Source organism: Pleuronectes platessa, chromosome 13 (assembly GCF_947347685.1).
Source record: "Pleuronectes platessa chromosome 13, fPlePla1.1, whole genome shotgun sequence".
Taxonomy (NCBI): Eukaryota; Metazoa; Chordata; class Actinopteri; order Pleuronectiformes; family Pleuronectidae; genus Pleuronectes; species Pleuronectes platessa.
The window spans coordinates 12,902,184-12,919,023 of record NC_070638.1 but is presented as its reverse complement, the minus strand read 5'-3'; the positions used below and the strand labels follow the sequence as shown (position 1 = coordinate 12,919,023).

Genomic DNA, 16,840 nt, shown 5'->3' with positions numbered 1-16,840 from the left:
CAAGGGCTGATGTGTACATGTAAGTATAAATACAGGAGGCACGTATGCAGAGAAATTAATATCAAATGGACGTTTATAAATCTTTTCATGCAATGCACCATAAATCTCAGGTCTAATTTGTTCAGCTTTGCTTCTTCGGGACACCTATTCATTTGCAAAGATCATTAAGATTGTGCACTGAATTTAAAGTGAGAGAATTTAAATGCACACTCACATTTCCCCGTTCATGTCACTGGTCTGTGAACCTGTGTTCTCATGCAGCCGGTGCAGTAGAGGCTTGTCCGTGCCCCTGAAAAGATGGTGGGACTGAGAAACCGCTCTTCATGGGAACCACTGCTGCTCAAGGCCTCCTGCATCAAGTCCTGCGCCAACGGCTGCTCCCTGGGCATCACCGCAAACCTCACTTATGCCAACGCTGACGTAGAGTCTGTAGATGGTGAGTACGGGGTGATTCCCTCTAGGAACAGGTAATAACCTCAGCAACTGTATTTTGAGATGAATTGTATTGGGCGGTGGTGGCTCAGGAGGTAGAGTGGGACATCCAGAAAGCACAAGGTGGTTTGATCCTGTGATGCTTCAGTCCCTATGCCAAGGTATCCTTGGGCAGGACACTGAACCCCAAAATTGCCCCATTAGCAGTTAACCAGTTTATCCTCAAAACAGCAGTCAGCTTCAGTTAAGGCTCTAGAATTTTCAACTGACAGCTCAGGATCATCTGATACTGTAATATTGCATCAGGAATAGATTGAACTTTGATTTATTGATTATGTCGTAATATACACAATTTAGTGTAAAGCATCACTGGCTTTACCTGAAGATATAACAAGGTGTCATTGGCATAAAAAAGAACATGCAACATTCAGAATTTTCACTCTTTAGATTGTTAAATGTGGAGTCAAAAACTGACCCAGGAGGATCAGCCTCGGTCCTTTTAACTCTCGAAGGAAGAATCTGTTCAGCATACACTGTAGGGGAAGAGATACCTAACAGCTGGAACAATCTTTGCTTTGAAGAAACGAGAAAGATGATCTCTAGATACACTCATCATAAGATTACCAAGACAAGAGATTTGAAAAACAAAAGTTTTAAGTAGAACTTTAAAAAAGTTTAGTTACTACCAAAATAAATTAGACTGCTATGCTGGCATGTTAGCGCTTATATTAACATTTGGTGAAGGCTTCTGTCCAATCGACAACAATTAAAAACCTTCAAGAAAGTCAAAAGCAAGGCAGAGTTTTAGCTTCTATTGAACTTCCAGCATGTCGTGTAGTTCAATCAGTTTCAAAAGTGAAGCATGAATCTGAAATCCTTTGTTTTGTTTGTTGAACATTTTCGGTCATGTGCGTGCAGGGGTGTTCGTGTACCCTCTAGGGGAGAGGGAGGTTGTGGTGGACTTCGAGGCTTCCATTGCGGGTCGACTGGTGGCCGTCCAGATACAGAGCCGAGGGAAGCTGAAGGACTGCTGTTTGGATTGCTGCCCTTCATCCGGTCTTGAGGGCCACTGCGGGAACGGCCGGGAGTGGGGCTGCTGTGGCGGCTCCAGCCACGACATTCAGTGCACCAACGGTGAGGAGGGAGGACAGAGGAATGCAGTGAAGGGAGAACAAATTCTTTTATCAAGTGGCCGTATATTCACAAATAAGAAATTAGACACACATTCATTTTGAACATTGACATTTCTGGGCTGCCTATTTTCCTCAGCTAGATGACTAATAAATAAGTCACATGGAGCAGTAATCAGCCTATTACATTAATGGATACTGGGAGCACACATTTTTCACTGAGGAGGAATATCTGAATGGATGAATGCATTGACTTCTATGTACTTGAAATATTCTTGAAAAATCAATAATAAGTGATCAACTTAGAAGTAAATACTGTAGTTGAACAAATCAACGCAAATAATTTAAACCACTGGTTTAACTGTTGTTGACTGCAGCGATCACTATAATGATCTGGTTGTAGCATGTACACATCATACACACTGAAAAAAAGACAATAGTTGGACCAACTTAAAAAATAACCTCCATTGTTAACCATCCGATGAATTAAAGTTTGTTCAACTTACAACAAATAATTTAACACAATTGCTAACTGTCATTTTTTTTTTTAAATTGATGATTTATCAATTTAAGTGTTTTTTCAGAGTTGATATATTTTCTCTTTTCAGTGCAGCTGCAGTAAGTCCCAGCTCTGTCCTGAGTTAGCCTCACTGACGATAGAAAGGACAGACAAGGGAGGCAAAGAGCTTTGGCCGTCTGCCTAATGATGAACCAGCGTTCACTTATAGCACAGACATAAATCAGCTGGATGTGCACAGTATTTTAGTGGAAACAGTGAAACCATGGACATGGGATGCGTTTGCAGATTTAGCATGTTCACTTTTCAAGACAAGAGTCTATTTGCTTCTCTGTCTGTTTCCGTTGTTTCGTCATCTAAGTAACCGAGTGCATGTGTTTAGGGCATCTCATCCTGGACGAAGACCTTGAGAGAACCACCTTCATCGTGGGCACAGGGCTCATCAGCCCCATGGATATAGTTTCCATTATCATAAGCACCACACTCGAACTCCCCACGTTAGAAAATGGAGCGATCCACATCGTCTACCCTTCATTACTGACTCCAGTCGTCACTGGCCAGATGACCCAGAGCAAGAGTGAAATTGGGGGGAAATTAGAAGAAACAGGGTATTTATGTCACCACTACATGTGGCAACACTACTCAACCTGACACGCTCTCATTCTAATAAATTATATGTATTACAAACTGACTGCTGTATAATTTTATACTAAATGATCTACATCACTGTCCTCCTTAGAGCAACCAGCTGTTTTGGTGCCACCTCAGGAAAACAGGACCGTGTGCTGGACTCCGAGCAGCAGTGTGCCCACGCCATCTTCACCAGTCCAGCTGCCAACCTGGCACCTTATGAACTCAACTTCCAGCTGCTTGTCAGAGGGGCCTGCCTGCTGGCCGGTACACTGCCTGTCCTCCCAAATAAGATTGATTCAGTGGATCTCGACACAGCCATTGTGAAATGTTAGAATAGTGGATCTCATAGCAAAACTAGAATGGCACTCAGTAGTGTGCATAAATTCACAAAGGCCCAACAGTCATCCTAAATTCAATCAAGCTGCACCAATGACTGACATTCATAGATATCAGTTGACCTTTTTTTTCATTAAAATTAATCAATGTGTTCCTGGGAATTCAGCGGAAATGTCAAAATGCACCATTTCAAATTATTAAAGAGGGTGACAAAATAAATGTGTGGATCCGTTTCCCTGATCTAGGTCTAGACCAAAATTGTTGGTTCTTCCCTGAACCATAATTTAACCTTCCATTAGGTTTTTGTAGTGATCTGTCTAGGGATCCTGTTCACAAACAAATAAAAACCAACAAATAGATCAGTGTGAAAACAATAAATAATAATGAATCTGTACTCAACTGGCAAACATATATTTATTTGCTTCTCTTGTTTTGTTCCTTAACCGATTTGCAGGGCTGGAGAGCCCCACTCACGCTCTGAGGGCAGATGCAGACCCCAGCGCCCAAAGTGCCTCTGCCACCTACATCACCTTGGCTCAGGAGCATCCATACGACAGACACATAGAGATCATTCTGCACCTCAGTGGTGAGCAATGGCAACTAATCCACTACAATGACTGTGCTTTCTCTTTTGCTCAGTTTCTGTTCGTTATTCAGAAATCTTTCACCTTGAAACCCTTTCACAGAACCTCACAGCCCACTGGTCATCTTAGAGAGAGGCAGACTGTCCTTCAGCCAGTATGAGCAGCTGATCAGTTCCCGTCGGGATTTCATCCGCTGCAGCCGCAAAGATTCAGAGCCCGAGAGGAAGGTCGGTGCATCCTCGCCCGATTTGTTTTTCACATCTCACACATGTATCTGCCCACATGTGTGCTAAACGCTGCCATTCTTATGCTCCACTTGCAGCTGGAGTTTGTGAGGAAGCGGCACCACAAGGACATTCTGAGTAGCCCTGTCCTGATGCTCAACTTCTGTCCTGACCTGCTGCGTGAACCTCTGGAGCTGCACAAGGCCACCAGAGAGCTGCTGTTCCTCGTGGACCGCAGCGGCAGCATGAGTGGCACCAACATCCATCGTGTTAAGGTGGGCTGCAGCCAGGACGAAAACACACACAAAGGAACCAGAGTCAGATTGTGATGCAGCAGGACAGCAGTGGTGGGGCATCAAGGGGAAACATCAGAGGGGACTGGGTTGTGCAGCAGAGTTAGTAAATAAATAAATGAGTTGTTAAATATATAAATGAAAAGATAAAAACAGTTTCCAATGAAAAAGGCCTTTACTGTATCTTATTTATTAATTTATTACTACATTTATTTACTTCTGCGTTTATTTATCTATTCATTCATTCATTTCTATATTTATGTATTTAATCTTATATAAATTAATTTAGAAATACAAACATTCCATATCAAAATGTATCTATTAATTATTCCAGCATTGATGCATTTATTTACTTATTAAAACTTGTTGTGTTGTTTGTGTGCTTTATAGTAGTGTTTTCAATTTAACAGTTTGTGTTGATGGTATGTATCTTCCACATGAAATATCCATAGATATTTGTAATTATATAAGATAGGTCATTGGTTTATTTTTTTTTCAAATGCCTTGTAAAAACTGGCTAGGGACACACATCACTCTGGCTTATTTACAGATTTTGTCTGATTAACAAACACTGTCTCTATTGCATTAAAAATGGGTTAGGGTTAGATTTATAAATGAAATTAAACAAGTTTAGTTTTTAGATTTAGGTGCATAGATTGATTATTCCCTCTCGGTTCCACAGGAGGCCATGGTGGTGGCACTGAAGAGTCTCCCCTTCGGCACCATTCTCAACATCGTGGGCTTTGGCACCACCATCAAGCCCCTGTTCACCTCCAGCAAGCTCTGCACTGATGTGAGCTTCACACCATCACCTGTAGCTCTCACCTCGGAGATTAATTTGAAAACCTTCTTTAGAGGATTTTCACCAGAATAAACTTGTATATTACATAATTGCAACATTTACATGTGAATCGCGGTGTTTCCAGTAAAAGATACTACACGGGGCATTTGGCTCATCTTGCGTGAAAGCAGATGTTTTTTTAAGCGTGTTGTTCAACCATGTGTTCTATTTTGTCCCCTCTCTAATCAGGCATAGGTCAGTTCGTTGGGTTGCCTTAGTAGCAGAGTATCAGGTTTTATCCAGACCAGGGGCCGCGAGAACAAACAGTCTTTGCACATACTCCTCGCCATATGGTGACCTTTCATGCACTTTAACGGAGGCAGGAGATGTCCCCTCCATCTCCGCTCCTGTCAGCCGTGTTTGTCCACAGTGTGATTTGCGGCAGTGTCAGGGCAGGTGCTAATGTGTGTGTGTGTTTGCTCTCGCTTTATTAGACGAGCGATGATTAAATTCTTTGCTACCCTCGCGAGGTAATTGGGGCATCTGATATCAAACAGTGAATTTATCTCGAACAACACGGGTGATGTTTGCACAGGCAGCATCATGCGGTGGGACAGGTGTTCTCTCCGACGCGCGCTCCTCCCATCACCGCGCTACCGTAGCTCTGATTGCATCTCTGCTCTCCTCGTTTGCACACAGGTCACTCTCATGCAGGCCTATGAATATGTCCAAAGGATGAGAGCTGACATGCGGGGCACCAACCTCCTGGGGGCACTGTCCTGGGTGTACCAGCAGCCCATGCAGCGCTCCTATCCTCGCCAGGTCTTCATCATCACAGATGGGTCCATTGGTAATGTGGCCAAAGTGCTGGAGCTGGTCCGCAGAAACACGTGCGCTGGCAGGTACGAGGCCCTGAAACTAATCTGTTTAAAACCTGGAAATCATCTGTGCAAAACAGGACAGGGAGGTTTCAGGAGGATGTCATCATCACACATGAGGGATGTTTACTCTAACAACTAGCTTGCAAATATTTATCCTATGGCTGCCATGTTATCAGACATTAGATCACTGAGGGTGACAGGGAAGCAGAGAGGAATGGAGTCCGCTGAGTGCAGGCAGATGGGGCAGATAAATATGACAGAGACACAATGTGGGGGAGGAGAGGCAAGAGGATGGGGACAGCGAGACGGAGGACAGAGGGACACAAGCAAACTGTGATCTTGAAAAATTGAGAGCAAAGCACTGTGAAAGAAAGAAAAGAAAGGGCTGAGGTATTTTCAGGCACGCCCAGTAATCCCGTTAAGTGCTCTCCTCTGCAGTGAGAGTCACGCCCCTCTGGTTTCCCCAAGGCCCTCCAGCACTGCACAATAACTCTATTTATCCTTCATTAGTATTCTCTTGTACGACTGACTTTCTCCACTGAATTCTGGCTGTCCTGCATAAAATCCATCTCTTGTGATGCATCTAATTTCAGTGAATGCAAATCACGTTGCCATCTAACTACAGCTCTACAGCTCTCTTTGAGTTGTGGTGTATTGGTTTTCTGTTTTCGTATCTATAATGTTCAATCAGTATATAACCATCCAGACATTTTCAGAGACCACACACAATTTCTCATCAAACTCTCAATCAGCCAAATTGCTTGTGATCCCTTTGAGAGCCCCAACACCAGTCTGAACACACCTGAGTGACATATGGAAGCCTCTGTAGGCCTTCGGGGTTAGGGTCCGAGTTCCAATCCCAGAAATCCAAGTGAGAGAAAAAGACATGCTTCACGTACGGTGCACCCACAGGGTGTGTGATTGAACATTTTAAGTATATAAATTATTTCACCTCTCTGCAGATGCTTCGGTCTGGGCCTGGGTCCTCGAGTCTGCAGGCGACTCCTGCAGGGCGTGGCCAAGTTAACAGGCGGCACCACAGAGTTCTTAGATGATGAGGAGAGACTCCAGCCCAAGGTCAGTAGCGCTGCAAGGCTGTCACCTACTGGAGAAAATGTGAAGTGCATAACAGTTATTGGCATAAACATACTGGACAAAGCTTGTTTTTTTTTAATCATTTTGTGTTCCATTAGCAGTGGTGAAAAGTGAGTGACTACAAGATATTGAAACAACCTGAATATTTCCTCCATCACAGTGTTCAGGTAAAAAAGAATATTGTGTGCAATTTCCCTCCTCAGTTTATCAAGTCTCTGAAAAAGGCCTTTGAACCGGTGCTGACTGACGTTCGGATTGACTGGTACCTGCCAGACAACATGGAGGCCCTTCTTTCACCCAATGAAATCCCTCCACTCTACACTGGCAATCGTCTCATTGGATATTGCACGCTGTACGATATGACAGGTTTCAAATCCAAAAAGACTGAGGTATACAGCAGTATTTCTTTTAAAGTCAGTCTTTGTATCTCTCGGTGCATTTCTAATTTAAATGTCTTATTTTACAGACTCAAGGACGAGGCTATAAAAGTGTGAGCCGAGGCTCCACTGGTTCGGTTTTCGGCCAATCAAATGACGAGCATTCGCCTCCCTCGCGCTCCGAACTAATGCCTGTGGTGGCGTGTGCAGAAGGAGCCGACCTGGAGGAGGCACTGAGGGAGATCTCCAGAGAAATCTCCACTGAGTTCTCCTGTGCCAAAGACACAGACCCTGGCACCAGCCCAGGTCAGTCACACATCTGTGGAGCATCCATTTGTCTGCTGGTCACTTTATGTCCACGTGGTTAACATCTGGCCTTCCTCCATGCCAGGTGTGGAACTAAACAGGTCCAGTGATGTGAGGAGGAGGATCCAGGAGAGCTCCTACATCCAGGAGCAGTACGTCCTCACTCGCTGCTCTCTCAGCAGTGAGCAGAGTCTACAGACGCAGTCCCACTCAGCAGGGGCGGTGTTTCTGCCCGACCCTCAGTCCTCTGATTCCTTGCTGGACACAGGGTCTTTACCCCAAGGCCTTGAGAGGATCCCGCCTCTGGATAAGAGATCATCCTTGTCTCGGTGGGCCGACGCTGCATGGCAACAAAACCTCTCCCTTGAAACCCCTGATAATGGAGCAAAGAAGGTGAGATTTAGTGTAACAGATTCACACAAATTAGCTTCAACTTAGGCCGTGGAAAGATATCAACACCAGCAATTTAAAATAGTATGATGAGAAAATATCGTCATTAAACTATTGGTCGTCTAAATTAATAGAATTTTCTTTTTGTGGGTAGAAATTCCAGGACGGTTCACGAAGTATCAAAATTTCACAAATAGAAACAGTGCCAGCCGAAAACACTAACATCAACATATGTTGCTGTTGAGAAAGTCTGCTTTGCTTTTCATACTTTCAACACTTTCCCTGTCCTGCAACCAGACTGTGCGCCTGGATGGAGGTGAGGAACCTCGTAGGAGACAAAAAGCTTTGGCTCGTTCAACTATGGCGGCACGAAGTTTCTCGTCCCCCCAAGGCGAGCTGGAGATGCATCGCCTGCGGAGAGCTCTGGAGAGGGTCTCCTTCGACCAGACGCTGGGAGGGAGGCTGGACGAGAGTGACGGGGAGACGAAGCCCCCATCAGGAGGGACACTGTCCCGCAGAAGCCTCACTGACTCCAGTAAGACGCTACTGAGAAAAACAGGATCATGCTTCATATTCTTCCTCCATCTAATTTCTATTGCTCACTCTGTCACTCTGACCCTCAGATGGACTCCTGTTCCCCGCCTCTCCTTTGGACTGGGACAGCTTCACAGATCCGGAGTACCTCTTCTCTGCAGCTCACCTGGAGGATCCTCCTCCAGGTGAGTGCCGCTCGCTCATTCACGGCGTGCTCAGCGGCAGGCCTGTGTCCTGGGAGGTCAGTGTTGACCTGGGGCAGCTCTGGAACCCTGAGGGCCAGGATACACCAGGAGGAGCTGAGGGAGAGGGAGGAGGAGGAGGGGAAGAAGGAAGAGGGGAAGATCCGTGGGAGGAGATCATTCACCAACTGACAGCTCGCTCGGTTATAAGAGACTTTGAGAAGATGGCAGAGAAGGAGAGCGACAGTGGACATGGTGAGATTTTACTAATGATTTCTCCTACAGCATGATCTTTCTCCCAACTAATATAAATAATAATGTAATTGTATTTGATTGTTCCTAAGGCTCAGCTAAGCGATACCGTATGAAGGCAATCCAGACCAGCAAGAACTGTAACATCATCTGCATGTACACAGCCTTCTCTACCACTGACAGCAACACCAACAAAGGCTTACCAGACAGCATGGATGTCAAAAACACAGGTGTGCCACAAGTTATTATCTTTAAAAAATATTTTATATACTTTGGGGGGGGGGGGGGGCACTCAACCACAAGACTTTAGTGTATATTTCATGACAAGTACAAGTGTGCGATTGTGATTGTCTGATGTTCTTTGGAGCTGTGAAAGGTGTTTTCTAACAAAATTATTCATATATATCTGTCTCTTGTGAGTCCCCAGTGTACCTTTACTATTGATTTCTATAGAGACTAGAACACCCATAATGCACCATACAATACAACGTATTGTCTTTGCAATGCCTGTAATTTCAATCTGATCAAATAAAATAAAAGGGTAATACACAGATTTCATATGAGGTCAGGGGCGGATCAAGAGGCGGGTCAAAGGGGGCAATGGCCCCAACTGAGTTCTGATTGGTTCCTGGAGTGCCAGTTACTGATATAACTAATAATTTGATGCATTTTATTTTCCAAGCTTTTTTTTTTAAGTCGGCCTACACATTGTGCTTTATCCAGAGCTAAAGCTACTGCATCAGGAACTGTGAATATGATTGGCCCCTTTATAGCCTCTCAGTAAAAAAAAACTCGATCCGCTACTGAAGTAAAAAGTGTGTTTGTGTGTGTGTGCGTGTGTGTGTGTGTGTGTGTGTGTGTGTGTGTAGGGATGCATTCCGGGAACAGGAGTTCACAGTCAGATAGCCACAGGCAGACCTATTCTGTGGGTCTGGGCCGACGGCGTTCCAGTAGAGACAGTGAGGAGATGGACGACAACTGGAACTCTACAGGTAAACACATCGCATGATACCACCACCCATTTCTGTTGTTAAGACTTTAGGTCATCAACAATCTTTGTATCTCTCAGACAGAGGTGACAGTCCTGCCTCACCATGTAGCCTTACATCCTGGGACTCTAGTAAGTATTGCTGTCGAACCTGCTCAGTGAAAAAAACACCATCCAGTGCAGCGTAGTCCCAAGGTTAGAGGCGTCTTAGCAGAAAGCCGGTTGAACATTCTACTGTAGCTGAGTCTGTATGGAAGAAGAAAAGAAGAAATACTCTCCCCGACATATCATTGTTCCCTGACATAGTTCTTAAAGGATCAATTCACCCAAATTGCAAAAATAACCCAACATCTATTCTCCCTTACCTTGAGTCATATTTAGTCATGCTGATATCTGATTACTCTGAATGATTGTACCTTGAGAATTTAGTTTGTGTAATCATGGCATTGAAAATGTCGTAAATAAATAACAATAACAATAATAATAATAGTTTCTGCTCTAATTCAACTAAAATCTGTTTTTTTGTCATTTGGGTGAACTGTACCTTTAAATCCATCCAGAACACATTACTTTAAAAGTTTTCTGATGAAACAATACTGTTCAATGTTTTTTTCCATGCTGCTGTCTCAGGTGTAGGGGGTAGCTGCCACTCTGCTACAGCCCCGGCAATATCAGGCGCATCGAGCACTCGCTCACAGCGATCCATAGAGAGCAAGTCAATGGAAAGCTTCTTTGGATCCAGGTAAACATTTAAAACAAATAAATTACAAATATTAGCGAAACTCTCGAATGTTGAATTTGACTAGTTTTTATATGTGTGGTGATCGTCCTTTGGACCAGGGGCGGATCGAGGGTCAGGGGGGCACTGACCCCAGCTGACATCTGAGTGACCCTGAAAGGCCCATGTCCTGTCAGTAGTCTTAAAAGAAAAGAGCTAACAGTAAACAAGGAATGGTGGCCTCTGATTTAGAAAAAATCTAAATAAGCCACTGCCTTGGGCACCAGTGTTTTTGTCTTTTTGAAGGTTTACGACTTTAGTATCAAACTGTGTTTGTGCTTATGTTTCTTTGTAGTTTAAGGTACTCTCTATAATAGACGTATATTTTATTTACGTCCAAATGGAGATACATTTAAATCCCCACCTCTTTTCTGTTCCAGGTTCCCCCTGAGCAGATTCAGGTCCTCCATCTCATCAGGAAAGCAGGTCCCTCTCAAGTCTCACTGTTTGTCTCCAGAGACTGAGACACAGCCTGAAACTGCAGCACCGGACTACCTGCCCCTGGTGAGCTGTGTAGATACACACAGTATACATGTATACAATACACACAAGCATGCAAGCACATTTTGTAATTTATGTCCACGTGGTGTCTGATCAGGTGCATCTGCAGCTGGCTTCTGGAGCTTTTCTGCTGACAGAGACCTACTCAAACTGTGTCCAGATCCCCCTGGACCGCCTCAATAGGGCTTCACCATACAGCCTCCACCGCCGCAGCCTCAGCCCACCTTTCCGTTGTGCATCTCCCAGTGCTCCGTCTTTATCCACATCTGCAAAGCCTCCCTCCAGTCACAATGTTACCTCCTCTCCTACCTACTGCGTCTTTGCCAAAACTGTACCTCCCTTCCACCACACTCCAGACGACACTCCTCTGATGCTGGAACCAAGGCTTCGCCGGAGACACCTGTCTGACCGAGACCATGTCACCTCACACCCTGACCTCCCCAGCTTCGAGGAAGGCCTCTACCAGAGTCAGAGGTACGGCCAGGCCGATAGCGGTCGCGGATCAGAGACAGACGTATATGAGGGCTCTTCAGTAGATCCAGCTGACCTCCAAGTGAGCTGCCAGTTGGCCCTAGAGGACCTGGAGGGCTCGAGCTGGGCCACAGCTGTTGCGCTCGCTTGGCTCGAGCACCGCTGTGCCGGCTACTTCATGGAGTGGGAGCTGGTGGCAGCAAAAGCGGACTTCTGGCTGCGCTGCCAGGCGCTGCCTGAAGGAGTGGACTTGGCAGGCCTGAAGGGAGCTGCCAGACAGCTGTTCCTGCTGCTGCGCCACTGGGACGAGAACATCAAACTTAACATGCTGTGTTACAATCCCAACAACATGTGAGACAATCACCTCAGAGGGAACTGAGCCAAATCTATTAATCTGCATACTCACTTCATATCAATGACTCTAAAGTGGCATAGGTGTGAATGTCCTTGTGATGTACTTGTCTATGTATGTTGGCCCTTTGGCGACCTGTCCAGGGTGTAACCTGCCAATCGCCCAATGTCAGCTGGGACATGCTCCAGCCCCACTTGTATCTCAAAGGATAAGTGGTATTGATAATGGATGGATGGATGGATATATTTTCTGATGTGAGAACTGATATTAATGTAAAATGTTCTTTACCTGACATCAGACACATGGCCTTTTGTCAAAAAAAATACTTTATGCAATCACAAGAATGCCTTGATCACCTGAATGAGCTTTTGTTAGTATAAGTTGAAGCTTCCCGTCTGTATGTTCTTACTTCATTATCAGTGAGTGTCACATGGAAATTTCATCATCAGGATGATTATTTGATAAACTACAGAAATATTACTTTAAATAATTTACTTATTGATGGGAAATACAAAAATGCTGGAATTTAACTATTTTTTGGCATTTGAACCAAATCCATGAAAACAAAAAACAGCATCACGGTGAAGTGGTATCTCAGTTTAATATAAAATGTTCAGTCTACTGCAAACTTTTCACATTAAATGTACATATGCAATGATTAATTTTGGGAACACACACACACACACACACACACACACACAACAGTGGATGAATCAACAAATCAGACAAATAGCTTTGTTGTACACACTTGTAACATCAGTATTTTAAGAGTTTTGGCCTTGTACTGGAAAATAAAGAATTTACTGTGGCAAGTGAAAATGCCAAAATCTTCTGCCCGATATACAATACATTCTTAGTAAAAGTTCTATGGGATATAAATAAATAAATTCAATATACTGCTTTCATAAATACAATTTGTTTTCTTATTTGTGCCTCATTAAATGACTTTGAAAATATTAGAGCATCTCAGAAGAAATAATGATTGGGACTGTCCAATTATGTGTGACTGTACCTTTAACTTACCGAGTAGAAATATAGTATATGTAATAAATCCTTTTCACACACAAAAACGTTCACATTTTCCTCTTTGTACTGTACTCCTCTCTTCTTATTATGTATTTGATAATGAAACCTGAGAATCCATGAATTCTTTCACTTTTCATCTCCTTAACTACAAGACACGACTACATCGCATTTCATCGCGTAGGCGTCTGTCTTCAATCTGCACCCACATGTTTGCTTCATTCACTTTTAGCAGCGAGTGGAGATGAGAAGCATCAAATTGCTCCTTTTTTCCTCGTATAAACAGTCTACCCCAGTGACCTCCCCAGTGACCTCCCCCGTGCACCGGTGTTTGGAGGGGCTAAGAGAGGAGGGGGGATGACGGCTGTCGGCAGCAGTCTTGACTGTATTCTGACGTCTGCTCCAATCAGGCCGTGGCTCACTGACGTTTGTCCTTAACAGGTTTGTCCTGTGGGTTTTCTGCGGGGGCTGACTGCAGGGGCGGAGCCAGCCACAGACAGAGGAGGATGATGAGGTGGCAGACGTGCAGGGCGGCTGAGCTGCTGTTGGTGGAGGGGTACGTGTTCCACGAAAGCTCGATCAGACCCAGGATCAGGACCCTACACATAGGGATAGAAAGAGGAAGCATTGACATGTGGCCGAGTGTTTGGTTATCTTGTCGAAATTGAAACTTTTTTGTAAACATCAAGGTTTCCTCTTACCTGAGCAGATGGGCCAGCTTCTTGACTCCACCACTCCAGAGCAGGAAAGGCAGTGTGTGGAAGTACCAGACATAGAATTGGTAGTGCAACGAGCGACTGAAGCACATGCCGATGAAGTTAGAGGTGAACAGAATCAGTACTATCTGTGCTTGTCTGTTAAGGTCTGACACAGAAGCCGGTGAATTAGGGCACCTTCACACATACGCAAATGAAGCTGAATAATAATTGCCTCCTGAGGCCTACATTTGCGTATGTGTGATTGTACCCTCACAGGAATATCATTCAGAAACATTTAACAGTCAGTAATAATGATACTGATGATGATCTCAATGTGTCCTTTAAGGATCAATTTTCTTCAAATGGTAATATATTCAAAATGAAACAAAAGGATATGATCCACAGAATTCTCCTGAGGAGGGATTTTCCTCTTGCCAGGCTCCTTGAGAAGATCGAAGATGCTCTCACCTGGCCTGTTAAGACAGAAAATACAGATTAAATTATTATTCTAAATATATAGAAACCTAGCATAAGCATCCATGACATCAAGTACTGACTGAACCAATGCCTGCTATCTTGTGTAACTAAAACTGGCCCAAATGTAACCAAAGATTTGATCCCATCTCAAAAAACCAACAATTAAGTTAACCGGAAAGTCAGTCTCTCACCTCTTCCACCGGCGGAAAGCAAAGAGCAGCAGGGCGAGCAGGTGGACAGCGAGGAGGAGTAAATGAAAGTTGCGATTCAGGAAGAGCATCTCGGGCAGGAAGCGCCAGTTCACCGTCCACTTAAACATGAACTGACGGCCAAGATCAAAAGCCCTGCTCAGGTAACCACTGGGATTCTCCATGAGAAAAGGAAGGCCGAGCAAAAACTGTGAAATCAGGACAGATTCATTAAATGATGACGTTGAAGACATTTAACATGAAAATGTGGTTATGCTAGTTATATGGTACCGAATGTTTTTATAGGGGATAGTAACCTGTATTCCTGCGCACAGAGAAAGTTTGGGGATTGTCCTGATTAGACCAAACTCAGACAGGAGGAGGAAAAGTAGCCCGGGGGCAAACAGAAGCACGTTCATTTTCACAGACACTGCTAAACTGTCAGAGAGAGAGAGAAAGATGAAGTTGTAATTTCCTCGTGTAACACATAACCAAAAAAAGTTCACATCACATCTGTGTACATTTTACTCTTGGATAACAGAGAAAGACTTCTCATTAGAAGAGTCCACACTTGCCTGTATATGGCACATCCCACGGTCCAGTATCCATCCATGAAGAGGTTGACAGCTCCAAACAGCAGCATCATGGCCACTGGGTCATTGAAGAGACGCAGCACAAAGATGGAGTGGATCCTATAGGAGGCGCAACACACAAAGAAGAACACATAGGGAGGAACCTGGAGAAAGAAAGAACCACATTTGTTTATACAACTTACAAATCTAAATTACAAGAGAACAGCCTCACATAATCCACTGGCTACACAAACATTAGCAGCATCATATTTAACTTAGTGGTGTGTTGCTGTAATAATTCTTCACACAACCACGTTCTGACCTTCTTAGTGCGGTTGTATATCCTGAAGACCAGCAGAAGCGTGATGAGGTAGAAAGCAGCGAAGATGTACTGAGCCAGCCGTATGTTCACACCGTGGCTGGTGATGTAATAAAGAGCAGTGAAGATGTAGACAAAGCCAGCCGGGTACCTGCAACAACAAGGCGCAAATTATTCCCAGAATCCTTCATGCACATGACATCTTAACACAAGGCGGAGCATCAACAGCACTGTAGACCTGTGAAACTTACACCAGGGGACCCGTGTCTCCTTTAAGCTCAGTGTAGTCGTATGTTCCATTGATGACGCCCTCTACTTCATCCATGTAGGCTTTCCAGTCTATCTCAGTGTCTGCAAGAATACAGATCAGGGATCATTAGGGCTGATTGGTCATTGATTACATAAATACATGGATTTGTGTAACATGCGTCGACACATTGTACGGACAGGGGCTGCAGCTAAATGAGTTGTTATTTATATTAAATGCACTGGATGGGATCTCTATAGGAACTCTCCAAAAACTTCAAACTCAACTTCTTGAAACCCAATAGATTGTTTGTCAACAACTTCACTCATTCATTCATATTTCAGTGTATTTTACAATGTCAGGTATTTTCTATATAAATTATTTAAATGATTGATCAGCCATTATTTCCCAATTGGTCCTTCCATACTGTTTTAGCACGATGCACATGTACAGCAGCCATGAGAGGACCAGCTAATGCTAAGAATGTCAAACTTTCACTGGCTCCTGCTTCTCAACTTAGAATATTTGCTGGTTTCTTTTTGAAGTTGTTGTACATTGATTAATTTTAAGTTTTGTAGAGAAAATAAAGCAAACAAAGATATAGACCTCACTTGAGATTTGGAGATTATTTTTATTTATTTATTCCATTCATATTTTTCTATCCTTTTTTCAAAATGTCCTTACACCCAATTATTGAATGTTACTTATTATTACTTACTGAGGCCTACTTTTGACTCTTGCTTCTGTAATATGGCTAATTTCCCCATCGTCGGACTAATACAGGATTATGTTATCTGATCTTAAAGTGAAAAACGATCATGCCACTACAAGTTTCCAGTTTTGAGATTAAACCTGATTATGACCGGCGCAGAGCAGGCGATTCTCTTTGGTCATGCAAGGACAGTAAACTCTCTCTGACAGGTGGCACTGGAAGTTGGGGGTTGGGTGGGGGGTATGCTAATGCTAGCTACTTAGCGCTCGGAACCGTCCGGGCAAACGACCGAGCGCCGTAGCATGCTAGCTAGCCACGCAGCTACTTACACGCCACTTTCTGTATGACCCACACGTTGATGCCGATCTCCAGGAGCCACAGGACGGACACGACCAGCAGCGTGTACTCCGTCTTGAACAGGACCAGGTGCTTGTCCTGCCACAGCGTCTGGAGCTTCCCCCACAGAGGGGCCGGGGCGCCGGGGGACTTCCTCCGCACACCTCCTGCCATGTTCGGCGGCGCAGCGAGCAGATAGACGTGTAGTGGAGGAGGAGGCCGCAGTGGTGC

General features: G+C 44.3%; 2 protein-coding genes across 2 annotated transcripts; one reads left to right on the top strand and one right to left on the bottom strand.

The window, feature by feature from the left end:
• Positions 1-297: 297 nt before the first annotated feature.
• vwa5b2 (von Willebrand factor A domain containing 5B2) lies at positions 298-12,040 on the top strand. Its single transcript, XM_053438479.1, has 20 exons — positions 298-436; positions 1,351-1,566; positions 2,462-2,687; positions 2,819-2,976; positions 3,503-3,634; positions 3,735-3,859; positions 3,955-4,131; positions 4,832-4,942; positions 5,630-5,832; positions 6,774-6,888; positions 7,110-7,295; positions 7,373-7,589; positions 7,675-7,982; positions 8,277-8,514; positions 8,603-8,950; positions 9,040-9,177; positions 9,817-9,939; positions 10,566-10,677; positions 11,094-11,217; positions 11,312-12,040. The coding sequence occupies exons 1-20, from the start codon at positions 298-300 to the stop codon at positions 12,038-12,040; spliced, it is 4,125 nt and encodes a 1,374-aa protein (XP_053294454.1).
• A 579-nt stretch (positions 12,041-12,619) lies between these two features.
• Positions 12,620-16,830, bottom strand: alg3 (ALG3 alpha-1,3- mannosyltransferase). The gene is made up of 9 exons (XM_053438412.1): positions 16,603-16,830; positions 15,566-15,665; positions 15,318-15,465; positions 14,999-15,159; positions 14,741-14,861; positions 14,427-14,632; positions 14,156-14,231; positions 13,762-13,907; positions 12,620-13,659 (listed from the first exon to the last, which is right to left on the bottom strand). The coding sequence occupies exons 1-9, from the start codon at positions 16,781-16,783 to the stop codon at positions 13,479-13,481; spliced, it is 1,320 nt and encodes a 439-aa protein (XP_053294387.1). The 5' UTR covers positions 16,784-16,830; the 3' UTR covers positions 12,620-13,478.
• Between the last annotated feature and the right edge of the window lie 10 nt (positions 16,831-16,840).